Source organism: Marmota monax, unplaced genomic scaffold (genome assembly GCF_021218885.2).
Source record: "Marmota monax isolate L192 unplaced genomic scaffold, Marmota_monax_Labrador192_F-V1.1 WCK01_AAM20220418_F8-fsc00018, whole genome shotgun sequence".
NCBI lineage: Eukaryota > Metazoa > Chordata > Mammalia > Rodentia > Sciuridae > Marmota > Marmota monax.
The window spans coordinates 20,527,007-20,549,883 of record NW_026692201.1 but is presented as its reverse complement, the minus strand read 5'-3'; the positions used below and the strand labels follow the sequence as shown (position 1 = coordinate 20,549,883).

At 33.8% G+C, this 22,877-nt stretch overlaps 1 protein-coding gene across 2 annotated transcripts in view; it reads left to right on the top strand.

The window, feature by feature from the left end:
* The window catches only part of Kiaa0825 (KIAA0825 ortholog), a 372,465-nt gene extending 350,928 nt beyond the window's left edge, over window positions 1–21,537 (top strand). For both annotated transcript variants that reach the window (XM_046428642.2, XM_058574629.1), the window contains exon 20: window positions 18,539–21,537. In XM_046428642.2, coding sequence (XP_046284598.1) covers window positions 18,539–18,656 — 118 coding nt within the window. In that variant the 3' untranslated portion in view covers window positions 18,657–21,537. The remainder of the gene's footprint in view (window positions 1–18,538) is intronic.
* Window positions 21,538–22,877: the final 1,340 nt, after the last annotated feature.

Sequence of the window (22,877 nt, the reverse complement as noted above, 5' to 3'; positions counted from 1 at the left end):
GTCAGAAGTTTTATGGTGAATATTGGTGCACCCACTACCCAAAATTAAAAAAAAAAAAAGTATTACATATAATCACACCTTAAACTGTGATGAAAGATGTTAAAATGACTATAAGCAGTTGAAAAATTGAAAGGGAGAGAGGATTATAGATATTTGGAAGCAATGGGACAAGACTGGGAAAATAATCTATTTTCTGGAGAATGATAAGCTTTTAGGATATGGGAGCTGATCAATGAGATAATTGGGAAGATATAACAGAGAGCCAATGTCTAATTAAATTGACAGAATATGTAGGATTTTATTCATGGAAAATACCAACTATCTGAGATGGACCACCATTTAGTGCTTGCAACTCTGCAATGAGAGGGCTATTAGAAAATGCCTCATAAACAAAAGCTAGAAATGTGACACAGCTTTTTGGAGCAAGTCTATTTTTTCTTTATCAAGATGAATACCATACCAATAATATTTATCCATGATAATGAAGTAGAAAATGAGCATTTGGGGTGTTAGCTTTGAGAGTCAGTATGTATATTATATTTAGGAAGGTGTATATTTAAGTTTTTAAAAATCCATTAAGTATTAAAGTATGTTCATGCTGCCTTTCTACTATGACACTCATTCAGCTAAAAGATAGATCAAAGGGAATGGACTCATAGGGTTGACATTGGGTATGATAGGGAAAAAAACTGAATAAATGAGCAAAGGACAGAATTTCTTTATTTCAAAAGATTATAGTTTTCAGATGTTGTTTGACCTCTGAAGGCATGATGGGGTTGATGGTTTTTCTAGCAATACTCACATCTGAAATAGTATCACGTACATTTTTAGCTAGTACTCAGACGAATTCCATATTCTATACAAATGGGGAAAATGCAATTCATAATTGACAAGGTATGAATTTTTTATACTTTAAGCCATGAGGCTGCCACATCAACAAATGTAATTCCTTAGCAAATATGTCTTATGTTTGTATTTATGAAATGTACACAATTGACACAAAACCCAAAAGGGAATAAGTAAGCATTTTAAATATATATATGTATTTACTTTGATTTGCAGGCTCCATTCCGGGAAGCATTTATTAAATTAGAAACAAGGAAGTGATGCAAGCAAAATGTTTTTAGAATTTCAATTTATCTTGAACTTGATGTTACTTTTATGGATTTTGCCAAAGCTTGGACTTCCATTGGTTGAAGCATTGGTCTTGCTTTGCTTTGTTTATTGTTTTTTTTTTAAATGTATTCTGAGCTACTCTTGAAAGTGATGAGTTATTAAAATTTAAACACTGCAGAATGAAAACTATCAGGTTGTGATGGGTCACAGAGGTGTATGTGTAAGCATACTCACGAAGCCTCTATTCTGCTCACTCTGCTCTAAGGCTTCCCCACCCATACAAAAAGGTCTCTCCTTCCCTCTCTTAAGTGTGATGGGTTGTATTTTCCAAAGATAATTGCAGTAGTATAATGTATCCCCCATGCCAGCTAGAAACTTCCTCCTCCTCCGTCAAGAGATAGAGCCTAATTTTACTCACCTTGAATTTTGGAGTTTGTGACTCTTTTGTAACCAATAGAATACTGGTTAGAAATATGAATTTCCATAAAAAGCTATGCAGTTTCTAAACCAAAACACTGTTGTTACAACCCTAAGCTGTTAAACTTAAGAAGCCCTACTAATCAGATGCTACAAGGCTATGAGGAAGCCCACATCACATGGAAAGAACAAATACAGATGTTCCCGATTTCCATGTTAGCTGAAGATCTTTTAGACAGCCAACATCACCCACTACATATGTGGATAAAGATGCCTCAGATGAGTGTCCCCCAATCTTTGAGTATTTCAGTTAAGGCTCCTGGCATCATGGAATAGACATAAGCTGTCCCCACTGAGATGTTTTCAGTAGCTTTATTGTGCCTAGAACACTAACAAAAATATTAAGATCCTGAGAAGCTCACCAGGCATCTTTCATCCTTCACTAGTTTCTGATGGTATTTGCCTAGGTAACTATAAGAGTATGATAGAGAAGTGTTTTCACATGTTTGTTTAATGTATTTTCAAAATGCTAAAAGTAGTATTTTATATAGATTATTTTTTATTTAATTCTATTACCAAAAATTAGAACTTTATATATTGAAAGCAAGGTACTTTGAGGAACAATAATAATACTATCAACTACAGAGTATCTCAGTTTATCAGAGTAGCTAAAAGTTTTAGGACAAAGCCTAAAACTTTTCCTAACTTAGCTTAATTTACACAATGACCATTAGGTATTACCATCCTTATTTGCAGAGAAAAGACTGAGGATCAGACAAGTTTAGGTCACTTACTCAATGTCAACAAAGTGAATCATACATGATTCTAAAACTTTATATTTGGGCAATGAACCAAAGATCATAAATAGTGGGTCTAGAGAAGTAGTCAGTTCAACCCCCCAAAAAATTAATAAAATGAGATTTTTTTAATGCAGTAATTCTGTCACCAATTAATAGTACTACATTCTAAAATCCCACTGTCTTATCTGTTTTGTAGAAAGTTTGCAAAAATGATAGTCCTGGCCCTGAGCCTTAGGAGAATCAATCAATTATAGTAGCTAGTAACAATGAACTTCAGAAAAATGATCAAGTGTATCGAGTTCAAGTCCCAAACCAACCTGTGACCTGGTATAGTTTCTATAAAATTAAGGAGTACATTAAAAGATCTCCAAGAGTTCCCCCCAATTCTTTAATATACTTTGATGCTGTAATTGTTATTTTTCTACATAAATTATTTCCATCTATTTTTTATTATGTACTTCTTTTCTCTTAACTCTATAGCAAGCATCTTACCAATGTCTGAGACTCTCGTGATCATCCTGAGTATGCAGCCTTGATATGACACTCAATGTTGAAATATATTGAGTTGCATTATCATGTGTCTGTTTTGTCTTCTTGTAAATAGATGAGTGTATTTGAAGGATCCTCCTGCTTTATCTGTACTTTCTCTTCACATCCTGTACAAAAGAGAAAACACAAACACATACTTCCATTAATGTCCATTGGCTAGAGTAAGTTGCTACATAGCCATCCTCACCTTAAGGGAATAGGAAAAGGTTTAGAAGGAAGAGAAACCAAATAACAATCTTAATCGAGGAGCTCCATAATTTATAAAGTACAAGCAAGGGTTTGGGAAAGTTTGGATGATTCACAAGGATTTTTTTAGTTTCTATAGGCTACTTTTTCGATGTAATTAAAGCTCCTGTTCACCAAATTATCTCACCCTTCAACCCATCAAAACACATTGAAATAAAAACAGGTCATATACCACTGGTGATATAACTGAGAAAACATTCCACATAAAATTCAGGACTTCTGTCTAAGGATGCTTTTCTCTCAACTCCTTGCAGATGGTATGATAGTTAGAAAGATCACTTTACAATCCCCAGTCCCATTGCATGATATTAAAAAGTTACTTTCTGTAATCCTCAGTTCCTCATAACCACCCACCCCTTCCTTGTAGGGTTTTTTCAAGCAGTGAATGAAATAATAGTTCCAGGCCTCTTCGTTTGGCCTATCTTGGAAACACTCACACTCTGTATATGCAGCAGATTGTCAGCCTTCTGGCCACAGCACCTGCCCGCTTGAAGCCACTGAGCCAGGCCTGTCTTCCAACCTTCTTGATGCCAGCATGAAGTTAAAGGAAGCAATACTTCTTGTTAGCTCCTCAGGAGTGAGGAAAGGAATCCAGGAAGGGGTTCCACCATCCCCAAACAGCTGAAATGATGACAATTATGTTGAAAGGTCCCTAATCTGCCACCACTGTGAAAGTGATGGCAACTCAACTCTAGTGGGTCTGAAATATACTCAGGTCAGTTCTTCCAATTCTGATCTGATTTAGGGTACAAAGAGACTGTTTTTTTTATCAATTAATTTTTTGACATATGCAGGATGAATATAAATTATTCTTAGACTGTGAGCTCCAGAAAAGAAGCTCATGTTTCATTTATTATTCTAGGAAACGTAGACAGACACAGGCTGCAGTGGGAGACACACTGTGCTAGATAAGAGAATTAACTCTGGAGCCAGCTGTTTGGATTAAATTCCTGGTTCCACTAGTGACCAGTTGTGTGACATTAGGTAATTACTGGTCTATAGCAATAATAATAAATAACCCAATTCATAAATTTGTTTTAATAGCTAAATTAATTAATATATGCAAAATATTTAGAACAGTGACTGGCAGGCTGAAATTACTAAGTATACAGTAGCTTTTAGTATTATATACTACTGTATATAATTACATGCTACCGTAATACCTAGTAATTCAATATGCTCAAAACATAGTAGCTATTTAGTAAATACTTTTATTATGGAATAAAGGGAAAGTACTTTGGAATCTGTACACACATGAACATATATTAGTGATTCAATGAATTGTACTGGTACCATCAACCATTTAAAGTTTTCGTGTTCTTCTGGGTTCTAGATCAGTTTGAAGCTTTTAAAATTCTTAGCCAATTTTACACAAAATCTGAGCACATCTATATTTCAAATCCTTTTCTAAACACAATACTACTAATTTGATAACAAAGTTGCAAACAAACTCTTCAGCAAAAGGACCAAGTGTTTCTAAATGAGTACTTTTATTCAGATTCTTATCCCCAGAAGTAGTTAGTGCATGGTTGGACAGGTCAGTGATGTTGGCAAAATAACTAGTATTGGCTGAAGACTGGCTATTAAAATATTTTCATTAAAACATAATTTTAGAATTATAAATATGTAACCTTTTCATACTTGATGAAAGATGTTGTTGTTTTTATCATTTGTAGAGCAAGAATAGACATATTTAAAGTATCTTGTAACATAACCTAATATGTACACCAATTCCCCCCGCCCCATGCCTTTGCAGTACTGGAATTGATCCCAAAGGTGCTGTACCACTTAGATACAACTGAGATCTTTTTATTTTTATATTTTGAGACAAGTTCTCGCTATTGCCCATGCTGGTCTTGAACTTATGAATCTCCTGGCCTTAGCCTCCTTCGTAGCTAGGATTACAGCTGTGACTGTATAACTACACATAGCGCTATGGATGTACAGCTATGTACATTGCCTGGCAACACCAAGTGCTTACAGAGCACAGTCCATGAAACTTTCCAGCAATATCAAGTTAAAAAAATAAGTACTTTTTTCTTTTAATTAATTAAATTATACATCTGAGGAAAACCAACAATATGGTTCTGGCAATATATAGTAGTCCTGACACTTCTCTTAGTACAGGGCAATTTTTTACCTCAGCACTAAATGCTGGCCAAATATCATGACCTTGGCCTTCTCTCTAAACTCTTATACTTTTTAAAAAATACTGGTGGAAATGAAGTCTCTGAGGAGATGTGGATGATTTACTAATAACAGGGAAGTTCCGATTCCATTACTACTGATGGCTATGCTTCCATTTATGTTTTTCTTAAGCCATTACTATTTAAAATGTTACTGTTAGCATTCTTAGCTGTCCCATTTGTTCGTATATAACTCTCCTACATAAACATATAGAACAAATCATATTAATTAAAATAAATTGCTTGGACAGTTGAGTTGTGCTGCAGTTTGTCTCTGAAGGCTATAAATTCAAATTAAGGGTTTTGCTGCTTGTTCCCAAGCTTCAAAAGATTCTTTTTGTACATTAGTAGTAGGAAAAGAAATCAACCAACTTGTAAAACAACATTCATTTGAATTCTTGCAGAAATGGCTAGATAAACTGCATATATAGCTACTTATCATAATCATATAACAAAACCTTGGCTGCAGCAAGGAAATAAATTCCTAATTCATGATGGCAAGTATTGATATTTTATAGTATTGAATATAGATTTTTATAGACATAACTATTTATTCCTATATATTTTAAATTTTGAGTTATACATATTTATATTTATTATGTTTATTTCTATGTCTTTCTATATATTTTGTTATATACACATTCCAGAGGTTCTGAATAGTATCCCATATTAACAAACTGTTATACATTTTTACAAACTAAACAGATAAACATTATTTTCTGAATATTAAAGTGATCAATAAGGTCAAGATGACTTGTGGAAAGCTGGAATAACTCATCTGACTATTTTAACAAATTCCTGTTTTGTAATTTCCAAAGGCAAAGATGTGACTACCATTTATAATATTCTATAAAAATTTAAAGTACATTGTGTTTCATAGAAATGTTCATAATATTAAAAAAGAAAATCCCAGTCTATCGATTTGAAAATAAAATAGCACAAATAAGTTCACTTTATCTTTTATTGAAATTAATTTTGTATGATTCCTTAATATTTTCCTTTTTCCTATTGGAATTAATCCTCTTAACTAATACACTTTAGTTAACTTGAAGAAATAACTAAATTGAGTTAAAAATAGTTTTATTTAAAAAAATCTCTATTTTTTTTTATCAAAGCGCAATTTTTGGCATCCACTCATTCCTAAAAGTCCCTACTGAAAAGTGTGTAAAGACTTGTAACCCTTTGTAGGACCCATATTATTTAACTACTTTAGAGTTTCAATACAAAGTTCAGAGGGAAAAAAAAAAAAACTTTTCAAGTGTTAAAAATTGAAACCTATAAGGGAACTTTTAAAATTATTCTGTTTTAGTGAGAATAAAGCTAAACAATAAATCAACTGTTTCAAGCTACATAAAAAATAATATTAATTTCTTCATTTTCAACTAAATGTATGTTTAAGGGGATGGACTGAAAATAAATGGATTTCTTAAAACATTAGGAAAAAGTGGTTGTAGATTTTCATCTGGAGAACATATTAGAGGATAAGTCTTATGTGGTAAGTAGGCATAGTTAAGTCCCATCTCTAAGAGAGCAACTCTAATCCTGTGGCTCTATGTGGAAAAAAAATAAAGATATAAAAAGTGGTACAATTTAAGTGGAAGCTAATTGTTATGGTGTATAATACATTTCCCATAATCATTCACGAATTACAATATTCATCAAGTTGTTCTCAAATATATGACAGCCTTACCTCTGTCTCCTCCCTTAAGTTTATCCTTTGGGACTAAGTGCTATTCAGAGTCACCTTCATAAAGAAATGTCTTTTGAGAGCAACATCAAATTCTATAGTTTTTAATCTCACTGCAATTTAATGATGACTTTACTGCTCAAAAGAAAAAAATCAGGGTGCTTTCTGTAGTTAACATTGCTCCATTTCCACTGAGTGATGAAAAATGTGAATTATTCCCTAAAGCTACCTCAGATTGCTTCATGTGTCAAGAAAGAAAGGGCTAAATTAGGCCTTTCTCACAAACAATTACTATAATGAAGTCTAAGGAAATGGCACTAGTGCCTTTGATTACCACTGACATTTCACACATACACTGAAATATTATAGAAAATCTTTATGGAATTTTGAAGATGGAGTTAGAATAATTACTCAGTCCAGCCCATATGAAGGACTCTGAATAAGCACCTTGAAGACAAGATCATAGTCAGCTACTCTAATTCTGTTACATTAGCACAGTATTTTGAATTAATTAGATGCTCAATAAATGTTTTGCTGGATGAGTGGAAAAATTAATTATATGCAGTAAAATTCTATTCTAAAATATGGATCATTAGTCATATATATTAAATAGACCACAAACCAAGGCCCAATATAACAGATAACTTATAAAAATCTTTTAATTTCAGGCTTCTAATAGGGATCCACTGTAATTAATTTTTTACTATTACAGTTCACTGAGACAGAGTCTCCCAAAGTTTATGTTTATTTGGATCAGTCTTTTATTTCTTCTAAATCTGTAGCATGTCCTAAGAACTGAGAGTCTGAAAGTGCTCTGTGTGTCACAGAAAACATATTTAATTTGTTTAATTAGTATTATGCATTTTGAGCTATTAAAAATCAATAACTAAATATCTATTTATTCTCGGTTAATTACATCAACCAGAATCAAAGAGAGAACAATCATGATTTACTGATGACTTTGCTTGTTAGTATAATTTTTAAGAATTTACTCTTATAACCTTTCCTTCACATCCAAGCTGGTTATGAGAACTAAAATGACAGAGACCTTTTATTACAATCCTATTTCATACTTTTAAGGAAATTCTGACATTAAAAGAAAAGAAAGGCAATCAATAACTGGAGATCCAAATGGGAGGATGGAATAAAGTTACATACTGTAGAAAACGAGTGGTATAGAGAGTATATCTAAAAATAACAAATAAAATTTTAAAAAAGAGTAAGGAAAAGGTTATTGGGATCAATTATGAGAGTACATCACCTGAAATTAAAATTTAAATATTTGGTAGCCTATGAAATTACTTACTCCAGCATTCTATGTGACTTGAATCAAGTACTTTGCTAGCCAGAGATTGTTTTAAAACTTTTTATATTGGCCAAAAATACTAATCAAGTCCCAAATAACATGAAATTACTGAATGTCTTGTTTTCTTTATACCACCACCTCATTCTTTAAAAGATTTTGGATGTGGTTAGTAAGTTAATGAGCTAGCTGGCAGGAAATTGTGCTTTGGCATGATGATTGAATTTTGGGACATTAAAAACCAAGTAGTGAAGTAGAAACCAAGGAATTTAAGACTAATTTTAATGCTCTAAGAGCTGTCATTTTATCACTCATACAATTAATAATTTAAAAATACCTATTTGAGAAACCAACTATTACTAATTGTGATACAGGTGGCTAAAAGTTTTTTCAATCCATCTAAGAATATCATAATAACCCTAAACTTCTGACATATAACAGTGGAAAGACATTTTGTGTGTGCCTGAGGTGTGCAGAGTACAGTGTACAAAACCATGTTGTTATTCAGTATATTTTGTTTGAGTCAATCTGAGATATTTAAACATATTTAACAAGTGAAAGACACTGGAGTAGAAGATACCACAGGTTTGTGTTTTGTTTCTTTGTTTGTTTGTTTATTTGTTTGCTTGTTCTGGAGAAGAAATAATAATTTGGCTTGTTTTTTGTGAAAATAAATCCATGGACAATTTCCCTAATTCACGAATAGTAAAGAAATAATATTATTTTGTGATAATTAAAAAGCATAATCGAATATTTTCTCTTTTTTGCCTTTAAATTTCAGTTTATGTACACCAGGAATTATTTTATTTGTCCTAATTAGTTATACATGACAGCAGAATGCATTTTGATTCATTGTAAATGGAGCACAACTTTTCATTTCTCTGGTTGTACTTGATGTAGAGTTACACCATTCATGCAATCATACATGTACCTAGGGTAATGATGTCCATCTCATTCTACCATCCTTCCTACTCCTATTCCCCCTCCCATCTCTCCCCACCCCTTTGCCCTATCCAAAGTTCCTCCATTCTTCCCATGCTCCACTCCTCATTATGGATCAGGATCCACTTACCAGAGAAAATGTTAGACCTTGGTTTTTTGGGATTGACTTACACTTCATTTAGCATGATACTCTCCAACTCAATCAAATCACCTAAAAATGCCATAATTTTATTCTTTTTTAATGCTGAGTAATATTCCATTGTGTATATATACCACAGTTTCTTTATCCATTTATGTATTGAAGAGCATTGCTTCCACAGTTTAGCTATTGTGAATTGAGTTGCTATAAACATTGATGTGATCATTGTCAGTATAGTATGCTGATGTTAAGTCCTTTGGGCATAGACCAAGAAGTGGGATAGTTGAGTCAAATGGTTTTCTAAGGAATCTCCATACTGCTTTCCAGAGTGGTTCACCAATTTGCAGTGCCACCAGCAATGTATGAATGTACCTTTCCCCCACATCCTTGCCAACATTTATTGATGCTTATATTCTTGATATTGCCATTCTGACTGGAGTCAGAAATTTCAGTGTAGTTTTGATTTGCATTTCTTTAATTGCTAAAGATGTAAAACATTTTTTCATTTATTTGTTGATAGATCGTATATCTTCTTCTGAGTAGTGTCTGTTCAGTTCCTTACCCCATGTATTGATTGGGTTATTTGGGAGTTTTTTGGTATTAAGTTTTTTGAGTTCTTTATATAACCTGAAAATTAGTGATCCAGCTGATATGCATGTGGCTCTTTCTCTGTAGGCTCTTTCTTCACATTATTGATTATTTCCTTTATTGAGAAGAAGCTTTTTAGTTTGAGCTCATCCCATTTATTGATTATTGATTTTATTTATTGTGCTTTTAGAATCTTGTTAAGGAAGTTATGACCTAATTAACATGATGAAGATTTGGGCATACTTTTTCTTCTATTAGGTGCAGGGTCTCTGGTCTAATTCCTAGGACCTTGATCCACTTTGAGTGGTATTGGCACCAAAGAAGACAGGTAGACCAATAGTACAGAATAGAAAACAAAAACATACATTGGAGAAAAGGTGGCCTCTTCAACAAATGGTGCTGGGAAAACTGGAAATCCATATGCAACGAAATGAAATTAAACCACTTTCACTCACCATGCACAAATATTTTCCAAATTAAATCAGAACAAGAGCCTGGAGAGAGTCTCCACAGAGAGTTTACTGCCCTATTCCAGATGTCCTGGGTCACAGCATCTCCATTCTTATCACTTAGTTTTCTGGAAATAATAATCTATAGAGTCTTTAGAAATATTAAGTCAATAGGGACATAAATAAGAAGAAATAGGATGAAGGAGAGATTACATATAGGCCACTTTGGTGTCATCTAGAGGCTAAATCAAGAGCAGGATAATCTACTGTGCCCACATTTCAAGCCCTATTTAAAAGCCAAATTAAGTGGCCTCAGCTTGGGTGAACAACATAATTTGGGCAGCAGAATTTTTGTGTCACATCTATTGAAAGCAAATGATGGTAGAGATAACTGGAACATAAAAGGTCAATTTCTATGTGTCCTCTTTTATATTTGCCATATTATGGGAGAAAAAAATGTTCATTATTGAAAAATATGTTCAAAAACATTCTTGAGGATCAGAAAAATAAATTAGTCTCTCCCTTATTTGAAGAAAAGGTGTGTTATTTGAACTATCAAACTAAAACATTTGAAATTAAACCAATAAATAATGAAAAGTGTTCAATGAACACCAAAGTATAGATGAAAAGATACTATATAAGAAAAATAAAAAGGATGTAATAATTGAATAACTCAAAAAGGTAACAGAAGAGATGGAACAATGCAATATGTGGTTAATAGAACAAAATAGTGTTGACTTTAGGTGATGTCTGAATCAAGGGAGGGCTATCACATCAGAATTATGGTGTTAGGTAGGAATATATAAATAAGGTGGAGTGTGGACTGGGTCTCAGGAACAATGAGCAGATTTGGGGTGTACGGAAAGGCATTTCAGGTAGGTAGAATAGCAAAGCCAGAAATGCAAACATGGAAACACAAGGCAGGAGGTAGTTGGGAAGATAATTATCTCCCTGAGAAGACATAGCAGCAGCTCAACAGAACTACTGCCTAGCTAGAATACCAATGACTTTAAACTCTAATCAGGGCAGCCATTGTTGGTTTGGTGTTGCAGTGACACAAGGCTGAAGATCCAAATAGCTTATGAATATTTCACTGTTCAGGCCCAGAAACCACAAGCACCTGAACTGGGGACTGATGGCAGTGGGCTATGCTTGAGTGTGAGAATTTCTCTTAACTGATGGCAGATTGTGTACACAGATTGGAGCTGCAATGAAAATGTTCATCAAGAAACTGAATTTAAAGAGCTTAGGACAAAAACCAAATTTAAAAATATTGCATTTCATCTTGGGACACAGATGAATTACAGATGTGGAGACAACAGCTGAATATGCACGAGTAGATGTGGGGCTTTCCAAGGGAGAAGAGAAGATCCTCTAAGACTAATACCAAGAAAAGTTCCCATGTACAGAAGAACAGCAAGAGGAAGAGAACAGAGATGTCATTTTCTCCACTGATTTGAACCTCCAAGGCTCTAAAGCCAGCCGGAACTATGCTGTGTTTGAAGACAGAAGGACAAGAAGTTTTTTTCTAGAATAAAATCCAATATGACTTCACTTTTCACTGCTCAGCTACCAACTGGTAGGGCAATTTGAAGTCATTAATTTTGCCAGATGGTTAATGTTATTTAACAGTACAATTAACTAATAAATAATTGTAAAGCACTTTGTAAATATAAAGTGCTACATAAATATTTAATAATCACATTAAATCTGGAGGCTTATTTCAAGTAACATTTTTATAAAGTACTTTATTGGTGTTTCAGGATAAATGCCAATAATATGATCAGATGCCATCATTATGACTATATTTTTAAAATACAGCAAAGGGATTATAGGAAAACAAAAACAACTTTAGCCATGTTAGGCTGAAAATGGGATGGATTATAATAAAACATCTCCTTCATGAAAGCTAAAGGGAATTACCACACAGTCATAGATAGGTAAAATTGAACAGTAAGGCGGTGAATGAATCCATAAGAAAACTTAGCAACTCCATTTTACAATTCTAAGAGAATTCTTCAGATAAAACAATGTGAAGTGCACAGAACTGGAGAAAAAAACATCAAGATAGGAGCTCTAAGGAAACTACTCCCTACAAACAGAGTCTAATAAAATAATTGTAACATTTTATGAAGCATTTGGCATTCATAATTCACTCACTCTTTCTAACAATTGGTTGGGATGCATATTGCCAGTATCCACTATTTTGCACATGAGAATACTGTTGCACAGATAAATTAAGAAACTTGCAAAATATCCTACAGATGGTAAGAGGCAGTCAGAATTCAGGCCCAAACAGTATGGCTCCAATACCTGCTAGGAGGAATCTGGGAAAGGTATTATTACCTTGATAAAATGTGATAGATGCATCCTTCCTTCTTCCTGCCTCAGAATAACAATGTGGTGGTTGAAGTGGCAACAACCACCTTGAAGACAACCATAACATAAAAAACAAAAGAGTCATCAGTCCTGCCGTTATCAAGCTCCTTACCCAATGCCAGCAGTCATTCACCTCCAGATTGCTTATGATACAAGAAAAATAACCCCCTGTCTTTTTTAGCCTGTTACAGCTATGTTTTCTCTTAACTTTAACTGATATCTCTCTCTCTCTCTCTCTATATATATATATATAGAGAGAGAGAGATATATATATAGATATAGATATAGATATATAGAGATATAGAGATATACTAGATGTAGATGTATAGATAGATATCAGATATATACATATGTATCAGATGTGTATATACCAGATATATACCTGATACATACGTATATATCTGGTATATATAGATAGAAATCAGATATATATATATAGAGAGAGAAAGAGAGTTTATATTAATATGTCAATATTATCTTAACTTTATCTAACTTATATAAAATGATAATAATAGTTTTCATTCATTGAGTGTTTGCTTTGAAACAGGTGTTGTTTTATGTTTTATATGTGCTTAGCTATTTCTCCTCATTGCAGCTCTATGAAGCAGGAATTATTACTAGTCTTATTCTATAAGGAAACTGAGGCACAGTTTTATCTGACTTTCCCAAGACCACACAGGTGATAAGAGCTTCAAATCCAGCTGTACCCTGATTCCTAAACTCCTGTCTCCAGCAAACAGTATTCTAGGCAGTGAACAACAAAACCATTTACAGTGCAAGAAGGGGGCTGGGCCCATTTGTTGATTGGGTTGTTTGTTATCTTATTGTCTAATTTTTTGAGTTCTTTGTATACTCTGGATATTAGGGCTCTATCTGAAGTGTGAGGAGTAAAGATTTGTTCCCAGGATGTAGGCTCCCTATTTACCTCTCTTATTGTTTCTTTTGCTGAGAAAAAACTTTTTAGTTTGAGTAAGTCCCATTTGTTGATTCTAGTTATTAACTTTTGTGTTATGGGTGTCCTATTGAGGAATTTGGAGCCCGACCCCACAGTATGTAGATCGTAGCCAACTTTTTCTTCTATCAGACGCTGTGTCTCTGATTTGATATCAAGCTCCTTGATCCATTTTGAATTAACTTTTGTGCATGGCGAGAGAAAGGGATTCAGTTTCATTTTGTTGCATATGGATTTCCAGTTTTCCCAGCACCATTTGTTGAAGATGCTATCTTTCCTCCATTGCATGCTTTTAGCCCCTTTATCAAATATAAGATAGTTGTAGTTTTGTGGATTGGTTTCTGTGTCCTCTATTCTGTACCATTGGTCCACCCGCCTGTTTTGGTACCAGTACCATGCTGTTTTTGTTACTATTGCTCTGTAGTATAGTTTGAAGTCTGGTATCGCTATACCGCCTGATTCACACTTCCTGCTTAGCATTGTTTTTGCTATTCTGGGTCTTTTATTTTTCCATATGAATTTCATGATTGCTTTCTCTATTTCTACAAGAAATGCCGTTGGGATTTTGATTGGCATTGCATTAAACCTATAGAGAACTTTTGGTAGTATCGCCATTTTGATGATGTTAGTTCTGCCTATCCATGAACAGGGTATATTTTTCCATCTTCTAAGATCTTCTTCTATTTCTCTCTTTAGGGTTCTGTAGTTTTCATTGTATAAGTCTTTCACCTCTTTTGTTAGGTTGATTCCCAAGTATTTTATTTTTTTTGAAGATATTGTGAATGGAGTGGTTGTCCTCATTTCCATTTCAGAGGATTTGTCGCTGATATACAGGAATGCCTTTGATTTATGCGTGTTGATTTTATATCCTGCCACTTTGCTGAATTCATTTATTAGCTCTAATAGTTTCATTGTAGACCCTTTTGGGTCTGCTAGGTATAGAATCATGTTATCTGCAAATAGTGATAATTTAAGTTCTTCTTTTCCTATTTTTATGCCTTTAATTTCTTTCGTCTGTCTTATTGCTCTGGCCAGTGTTTCGAGAACTATGTTGAACAGAAGTGGAGAGACACTTGAATCAAAGTGTGAAATATAATATATCAAGAAACATGTAATGTTTTGAACAACCAACAATAAAAAATTAAAAAAAAAATTAAAAAATTAAAAAAAGAAGGGGGCTGGGGTTGTAGTTTAGTTGTAGAGCGCTTGCCTAGCATGTGTGGGGTACTGGGTTTGATTCTCAACACCACATATAAATTTAAAAAAAGGTACATTGACAACTAAAAAATATTTTTTAAAAATTGAAATAAGGAAGTTTCTAGGGATTGTTACTATTTTAATGTTCTCATTACTACTCTGTATCATTTGGATATTCTAGAGCAAATGATTCTCAGAGGTGATACTATTGACAGTTTGGGAACACAAGTCTTCATTGTGTGGGATGGCTTCATGTTAAAGAAGTTTGCCATCCCTTTTCCCTGGGTCATAGTAGGATTCTCTAGACAGTGTGAGCAGAAAATGCCCTCCACATTTTCTTACCACCTTAAGAACCCTCATTAAGGCAGTCTTGACCCAGTTAAGAACTGCCAGGAAAACTTAACCATAGTCTTAGCCTAGTAAGCAGGTGGGAAACTTAGCAGTACTGCAAAAGACAGGCTACCAAAGTCAGAAAAACAAAGATATAATCACTTTATAATGTTTTCCAGGATATCTAGAGTCTTCTGGTTCTGACATTTCCTGGTTTCTGTAGTGACTGCTTCCATCATAGATATTAAATATATTAGTGGAAACTAGGTATAAAGATTTTGAACACATTGCCCATTCGATTGTGTTTAACAAATTGGTGGATTATTTTCTCTTCCATTAGTATTTTTTTAAATCAATTTTTTATGTTATGTTAACGATTAGAGATAAACTTAACAACTTACAAGTGTGAAACTTAACAATGCTTGCAGTAACCATACATTCTAAATTTCTAATGCTTTTATTCAATAAGAGTAAAATTACCAGAGAAAGCATAGTTCTAATATTATGTTTTCACTTATCTTTGTCAGTATTTCTTACCTTCTTATGAAATAAGTTCTTAATAAACAGAAAACAAATATAAGAAGGTTGGGGTAGGTAAAGAACTTTGCCTAATATCAATTACTAACAGCTCAATTATGCTGTAAAGGGCCCATAATTTTGTCATGAAGCTTCAAAATCCTTATCATGGATTCTATTATGTATACAATTCATTTAGATTACATTAATTATACAGATTTTTAATGAAGCAAAGAGACTGCTTTCAATTTTCACAGGTAGAGACAATGATCAAAATATTTATGTGCATAGTACATATTTTTATGTTGACATTCATAAAATAATTCATTTACTCAGACAATATTAGCACTTTTGCATGGGAGGAAAAGAAATAAATATATTTCCTCCTGTTCCAATTTTTTATAAGAGCCTATGATCCTTAGATAGTTTTTTTATTTACTATCTAACATAATAGAGGAGACATTTTTCAGAAAATTAAATTTATAGTATTTTAACATCAATGAATACTACTGGTAAAGTGGGTTTTTAAAATACCTTTATTTTTTTAATGTATTGCTGAGGATCAAACCTAGTGCCTCACATGAGTTAGGCAAGCACTCTACCACTGAGCTACAACCCCAGCCCTGTAAAATGGTTTTAATCCAGGATATTGCATTTCCAAGCACAGACTCCAAGTTTATATCAAAAGACATTTGGGCAAGTGAGTATCTCAATTGACTAATTGATGAACCTGGAATAGTAGCATTATGTAATGAGAATTTAAAGAGTGCTACATCAAGTGTTTATTGAAAAATGAAATGGAAAAAAACTATATGAGATGCATTTATGAATATGTCAAAATAAACCCTACTATTATATATAACTACAATGCACTAAAAAGTTTTAGTTGTGCCTGCAGGTAATCCCAGCAACTCAGGAGGCTGGGACCAGGAGAATTGAAAGTTCAAGGCCAGCCTCAGCAACTTAGCAAGGTCCTAAGCAACTTAGCAAGAAAAAATAAAAAGGTCTGGAGATGAAGCTTAGTGGTAAAACACCCCTGAGTTAATTCCCCAGGACCAAAAATAAACAAAAGTAAAAATACAAAACAATGCCTAACCTGTAATTAGTGCTCTATAAATTATTTTCCATTATTTATTTGCTTGTGTGGCAGTTCAATTTAACATGCATAATAATGATAACCAAGTTCACCTGTATGAAATGGGTAGTGAGAGGTGTTTATCATTAAAAATCCACAAATACAGTACAAGGTAATCTTGTACACTAAATTGTAACTACCAATATACTAATTTTAGGAATATTTTCTCATGTGATATGGTTTTGAACAGTGTGATACTGAAAATTCTCTATCCTTCAAGTTGCTATTAAAACCTGAACGACCAATGACCCAACTTCAACATTATGGAAATAGATAAACTATGGAGACCTGAAATAGCAGTTTTTAGATCTATATGTGTTGGAGCTAGGAGGTGAAGAGAATACTGGACAGAGAGTAAAGAAGAAATGTAAATTTAAACCAGATGTAATAATCTAATTAATCCTTCACACTTCCACTTCGTCTTCTCTTTTATGTATACCACTGCCTGGAATTGGTCAGAGAACACTGAACCCAGCACTCCAACAAGGACACCTGTTTAGGAGTAGGCATCCTCTTAAGATGTTTCTGTGGGAAGTGTAGGGACCATGCTTTCTTTTTGATGTTCAGACAAAACCCAAAGAGCTTACCCTAAACTCAGTATCCAGGAGTTCTGACTATAATGTTATCCATATAATTGTTATCCAGGAGTTCTGACTATAATGCAGCAAGGGGCTTCTGGAGGCATTGAGTATACTTATTTGTTGTTAGAAGTCCTATCCCACTGAAGTCTTTATATCAGTGAGATATCAGAGGGTCATATATCAAAGGGTCCTTTAGGATATATAAGCATTGACTTTTAATTTTTTGTGGCACTATATCACAGTAGATGGCTTAAGGGATGGGAGAAATAGGAATGAGGAAAGGATAAAGGAAGTGCATGCAAATGATGCCCTGTTGGAACGCTGTGTTCTTTTGGTATTCCCTGATAAGTCCTGGAAAGGTGGCATAAGAGAAAGGAAGGAGGGGAAAAAAAGGATTAAGTATGCTTGTATTACTGTAATTATATTTACATTGCAAATTTGTATACATATATAGTTCCAGATTCTAATATTTTGTTCTGTCTTTCCTAATCACTCAGAATTAGAAAATCTTTAAACCTCTTTTTTTTGGTAAATGTTCTATGGAGCCTTGCTGACAATTTGTTATTCTTCTTGGGTGATTTAACATGATTACTCTAAATCTGATCTTATTTCTATGAATAGATTGACCTGCCCTTAATGTAGATCCAGTTTTATCTTCACGTTTTTGCTGCCAATGTCTTCCTGGCAAACCTCCCTGCAAATTAAAAACCACTGAAATGTTCCTCACTGAGGGAAAAATACTATATACATTTTTAAAATCTAGGAAATACAGAAACTTCATTTGAAACATTACTTTGAAACTTACTCTTAGAGGAATTCTAGAGATCAGCTGTTTTCCTCTTCCATTCTCCCGGCCCACTCTGCAGAAGCAGTGCCAATGAACTGTGTCACCCAAGAGGCAGTGGGTAAAGAATAAACAAGAAGAAACCAAGGCCTCTGTAGCCAGGGACTGCATATTTAAACCCTGAATAACTGACTAGAGCCTCGAAGTTATGACAAAATACTAAGATGTGATTTTTCTTTTAGGTGGGAAATGAGGAAGGATGAAACACTAGAAGAGGAAGAAAAAGCGATGCTGGAACATTTAAAACAAATTTGCACCATACAGGACTCTTCTGCCTCAGATAACACGGATGAACAGTAATCCTCAGGAAATGGCAACAGCTTTATTTTAGGAAACAATCACATGTAATGGAGTAGGGTTTTTACTATAGTCAGATGTGTTCTGAAGCATGAAACCAATGACTGAGTAATCTCTGTACTGAAAAGGAATACAATACATAAAGAATAAAGTGCTCCATATTTTTATTTAAAAAATAATTTCAAATGTTTTTTCCCCCAATCTTTCTCTTTATATGATAAAACTGCTGCCATCTCGTGTTCCCTTTGAATCATTTTCCTCCTTTCAGTCTCAAAGTATCTATGACAACAGGCAAAATGTTAGGAAATTTTTCCCTAAGGATTTTTTAATACAACATTTGGATGTTAAGATGAATGGAGTCACGTAGACCCCTGGGACTCATCTGAAAATTTCAATTTAGTTTTGTAGCTGTATCCCAAGTCCAGGTCTTAATTGCCTTTAATATCCAGCATTGAGCCAGCCTCGCTACCCACATAACCTCTTATTTATCCAATTTATCTTTACCACAGTCACAAAAAAACATTTCCCTGAACTGTTAACTTTAGTTATGTTTCTTCTGTGGTGATTTTCAGTCTAGTTCCTGAATCTAATTCCAGTTCCAGCACCAATGTTTTTCAGTCCTATACAAATGGCTTCAGTCAGACAACTGCTGCCATCCTTTTGGCTCAAGCCATATAGTTACCATTTTTCTCACCCAGAAACCTCCTTTCTCCCAAAATTATGCTCAAAGGTCATTCTGATAACCTCTGCCCCACAATTCATAATCTGTAATGTCTGTTACTTTTATTTCCATTATATTGACATTCTCTCTCTCTCTCTCTCTCTCTCTCTCTCTCTCTCTCTCTCTCTCTCTCTCTCACACACACACACACACACACACACACACACACCATGCTAAAGAACTAGAATATGTTCTACTGTCCTCTCTGCCAAGTACAATTATAGTATTTGTTATATCCTTCCTAGCAGAGCCTGATGTTAGATTATAAACACATTGAGGTCATAAATACAATATGAAGTCCCCTTTAAAATTCCCCATATTCCTGCTGCAATGTTATTCATTGAGTGGGGTGGTCAATAAGCATAGCTGATTAAATGGTTGCCATTGAAAGAAGATAACAAAGACAATTAGATGGTTGAGCATTCTTCAGGATGTCTGAGAGAAGCCTTAGATCATGGCCTACTTTAGACCATATGACATCAAACATCATAGCTTTTGATGTTCTCAGATACATAATAAACTGTCCATGCTCCCACATTCTGTGATTTTTATAAAATATGTGTAGGCTACATGATTTCCAAAGGAAAGTACTCATACATTTTTCAAAGACTAAAAGTTTTGAGTGCAGAGGAGGCCACCTTAGAGAATGTCTTGCGTTTTTACTTTAAATAAAAACACATAAATGGCCATGTTGCCAGCTGCCTGCTAAATAACACATTTTATTTTTAAAGAGTGTACTTTAGTTGGACAGTATAATCATGAACCAAATGTTTTTAAGATATGGCTGAAATAATTTCTAAAAGTTCTATGGAGACTCTTTAAAGATTGTAAGACAATTTATGAAAATTGGAAAAATTACATGTAGTTTGATCTGTACACAGTATAATAATCAATTATTCCTTCAGATAATTGGTAGTCTACATACTAAATTTGCATAACTATACTTTATCAGACTAGAAGCTAAAATAGGAAGTCAAAATAAAAATAAATTGATCCAATAAACAATAAAAACCCAATCATAAAATTACAGGACTTCACACCTACCTGGTTTATCTTCTAATATATCAATTTTTATTGAATCTGTATATTTTTATACTAATCCAAGAACCTGATTTAGTTCCTTCAGAAATAAAATTTTCTATGCTCCCATTTGAAAGCAAAGAAGTTGTTTTAAGAAGAAATGTTTCAGATTTTTTGTTGCTCCAACCAAAGACCTGACAAGAACAATTAGAGGAGGAAAAGTTGATTTGGGGCTCCTGGTTTCAGAGATCTCAGTCCTTAGAAGGCTGTTTCCATTCCTCAGAGTTCAAGGTGAGGTAAAACATCATGGCTCAAGAGTGTGGTGGAAGAAAGAGGCTCAGAACATTGCACCAAGAAGCAGAGAGAGAGAGAGCTCTGCCTATCAAGGACAAAATTTAAAACCAAAAGGGACCCACCTCCTCCAGTCACACCCTATCTACCTACAGTTTCATCAAGTTAGTCCCTATAATGGGATTAATTCACTGATTGGCTTAAGGCTTTCATAACCCAATCATTTTATTCCTAAACCTTGTTGCATTGTCTCACTTGAGCTTTTGGGGGACACCTCATATCTAAACCATAACAGAAATATAGTAAGGGAAAATGAGATGGCTTTCAAGAAAGAGAAAAGTAGAAGAGTTTGCAATTAAATTCACTTCTGTATTTGCTCAATGAGATGACTATAGCTTTAAGTACAATGAGGTTTATAATTTAAAATGTTAAACGACAAGTCCTTGTGTTATCACATCATTTTGACTTTTTAAAAAAAATACCTTTATTTTATTTACTTTTATTTGGTGCTGAGGATCGAACCCAGTGCCTCACACACACCAGGCGAGTGCGAGTACTCTACTCTAAAAAAGTCATTTTGACTTTATGCTCAATATGCTTTTTACTATATTATAATAAGTAGTTGTTTCTCATGTTAATTTTGCATTTATATGTTAATACTAGGAATGGATCCTATATTTTATAACTTCCCATATGTTTATCACAAAAATATTGTCTTATAAAATATTATCTTTTCCTGTTTTCCATGCAACTGTATTTTTATATAATTATAGAGATCTATTTTATTATTGGTTGAGCAGGTACTATATGGAAACAGTATAAATTAATTCTTTAATAAATTATCAATGATAACATCTGTTTTGAATATTTTATATCTCCACAAATATTTGTATAAAAATTCCAGTCAAAGAATTGAAAAAAGAAATCACTTAATTTTTCTACTATTCTGTGTCTACTCATAATGTCCTATTATCTTAACTTATATATTCCCAAGTCAAAAGGAGGTTCAAGTACTTTATTAGCTTTGGTGGGGGTGCTGGAGATTGAACCCTCAGGGCTTCATGCTTGCTAGGCCAGTGCTCTACCACTGAGATACATACCCAGCTCTTCATATTTTATTTTGAGACAGGGTTTCCTTAAATCACTCAGGCTGGCCTTGAGTTTGCTGATGCTCCTGCCTCAGGCTTCTGAGTAGCTGGGAGCCTGGCTTATAACTAGCTTTTCTCACTAATTATAAAATACTTCAAGTATTCTTTCTTTATAGTTAAAATATTTCATAATGAAAAACAGCCCTAAAAAAGGAAGGAAATCCTGTCATGTGTAACAATGTGGATGAATTTTGAGGACATTATGTTAAGTGAAATAAACCCATCACTGAAAAACAACTACTTTGCAGGGTGTAGTGGTGCACACCTGTAATCTCAGCTACTTGGGAGTCTGAGGTAGGATGATCAATAGATCCAAGCCAGCCTGAGCAACTTAGGAAGACCCTCTCTCAAAATAAAAAAATAAAAATAAAAAGAGCTGGGGATACAGCTCAGTAGAGCACATTTCGTTCAATTCCCAGTGTCACAAACAACAACAAAAACCTGGTGTGATTCCTCTTATATGAATTATCTAAAGTAGTGAATTTGTAGAAACATAAAGTAGAATTTGTAGAAACATAAAGTAGAACAGGGAGTAGAAGGAAGAAAAGTGTTTTTGTTTAATGGGTAGAGTTTCAAATTCAGATGATTGTACCACTTAAGATGGTTAAGATAGCAAATTTAATATCATATTTTACCAAAATTAAAACTAAACCTGTAGACAGAATCTCCACTGACACATATTCCCAACATGGTATATAATAACTCTTGAATTTTAATAGGAAACTATAAAAACAGTATATTCAGCAACATTTATTATTCTACAGAATGATGAAAATTATCTGCTTTGACTTTGAGAAATACTTTCAACAGCACCTTTTTTTTGTATTGGTTGTTCAAAACATTACAAAGCTCATGACATATCATCTTTCATACATTTGCTTCAAGTGGGTTATGAACTCCCATTTTTACCCCAAATACAAATTGCAGAATCACATCGGTTACACATCCACATTTTTACATAATGCCATATTAGTCAACAGCACCTTTAGTAAAATAGTAAACTGTTATTTTTCCAGAATTTAAAGATTGCAAAATCTTTTATAA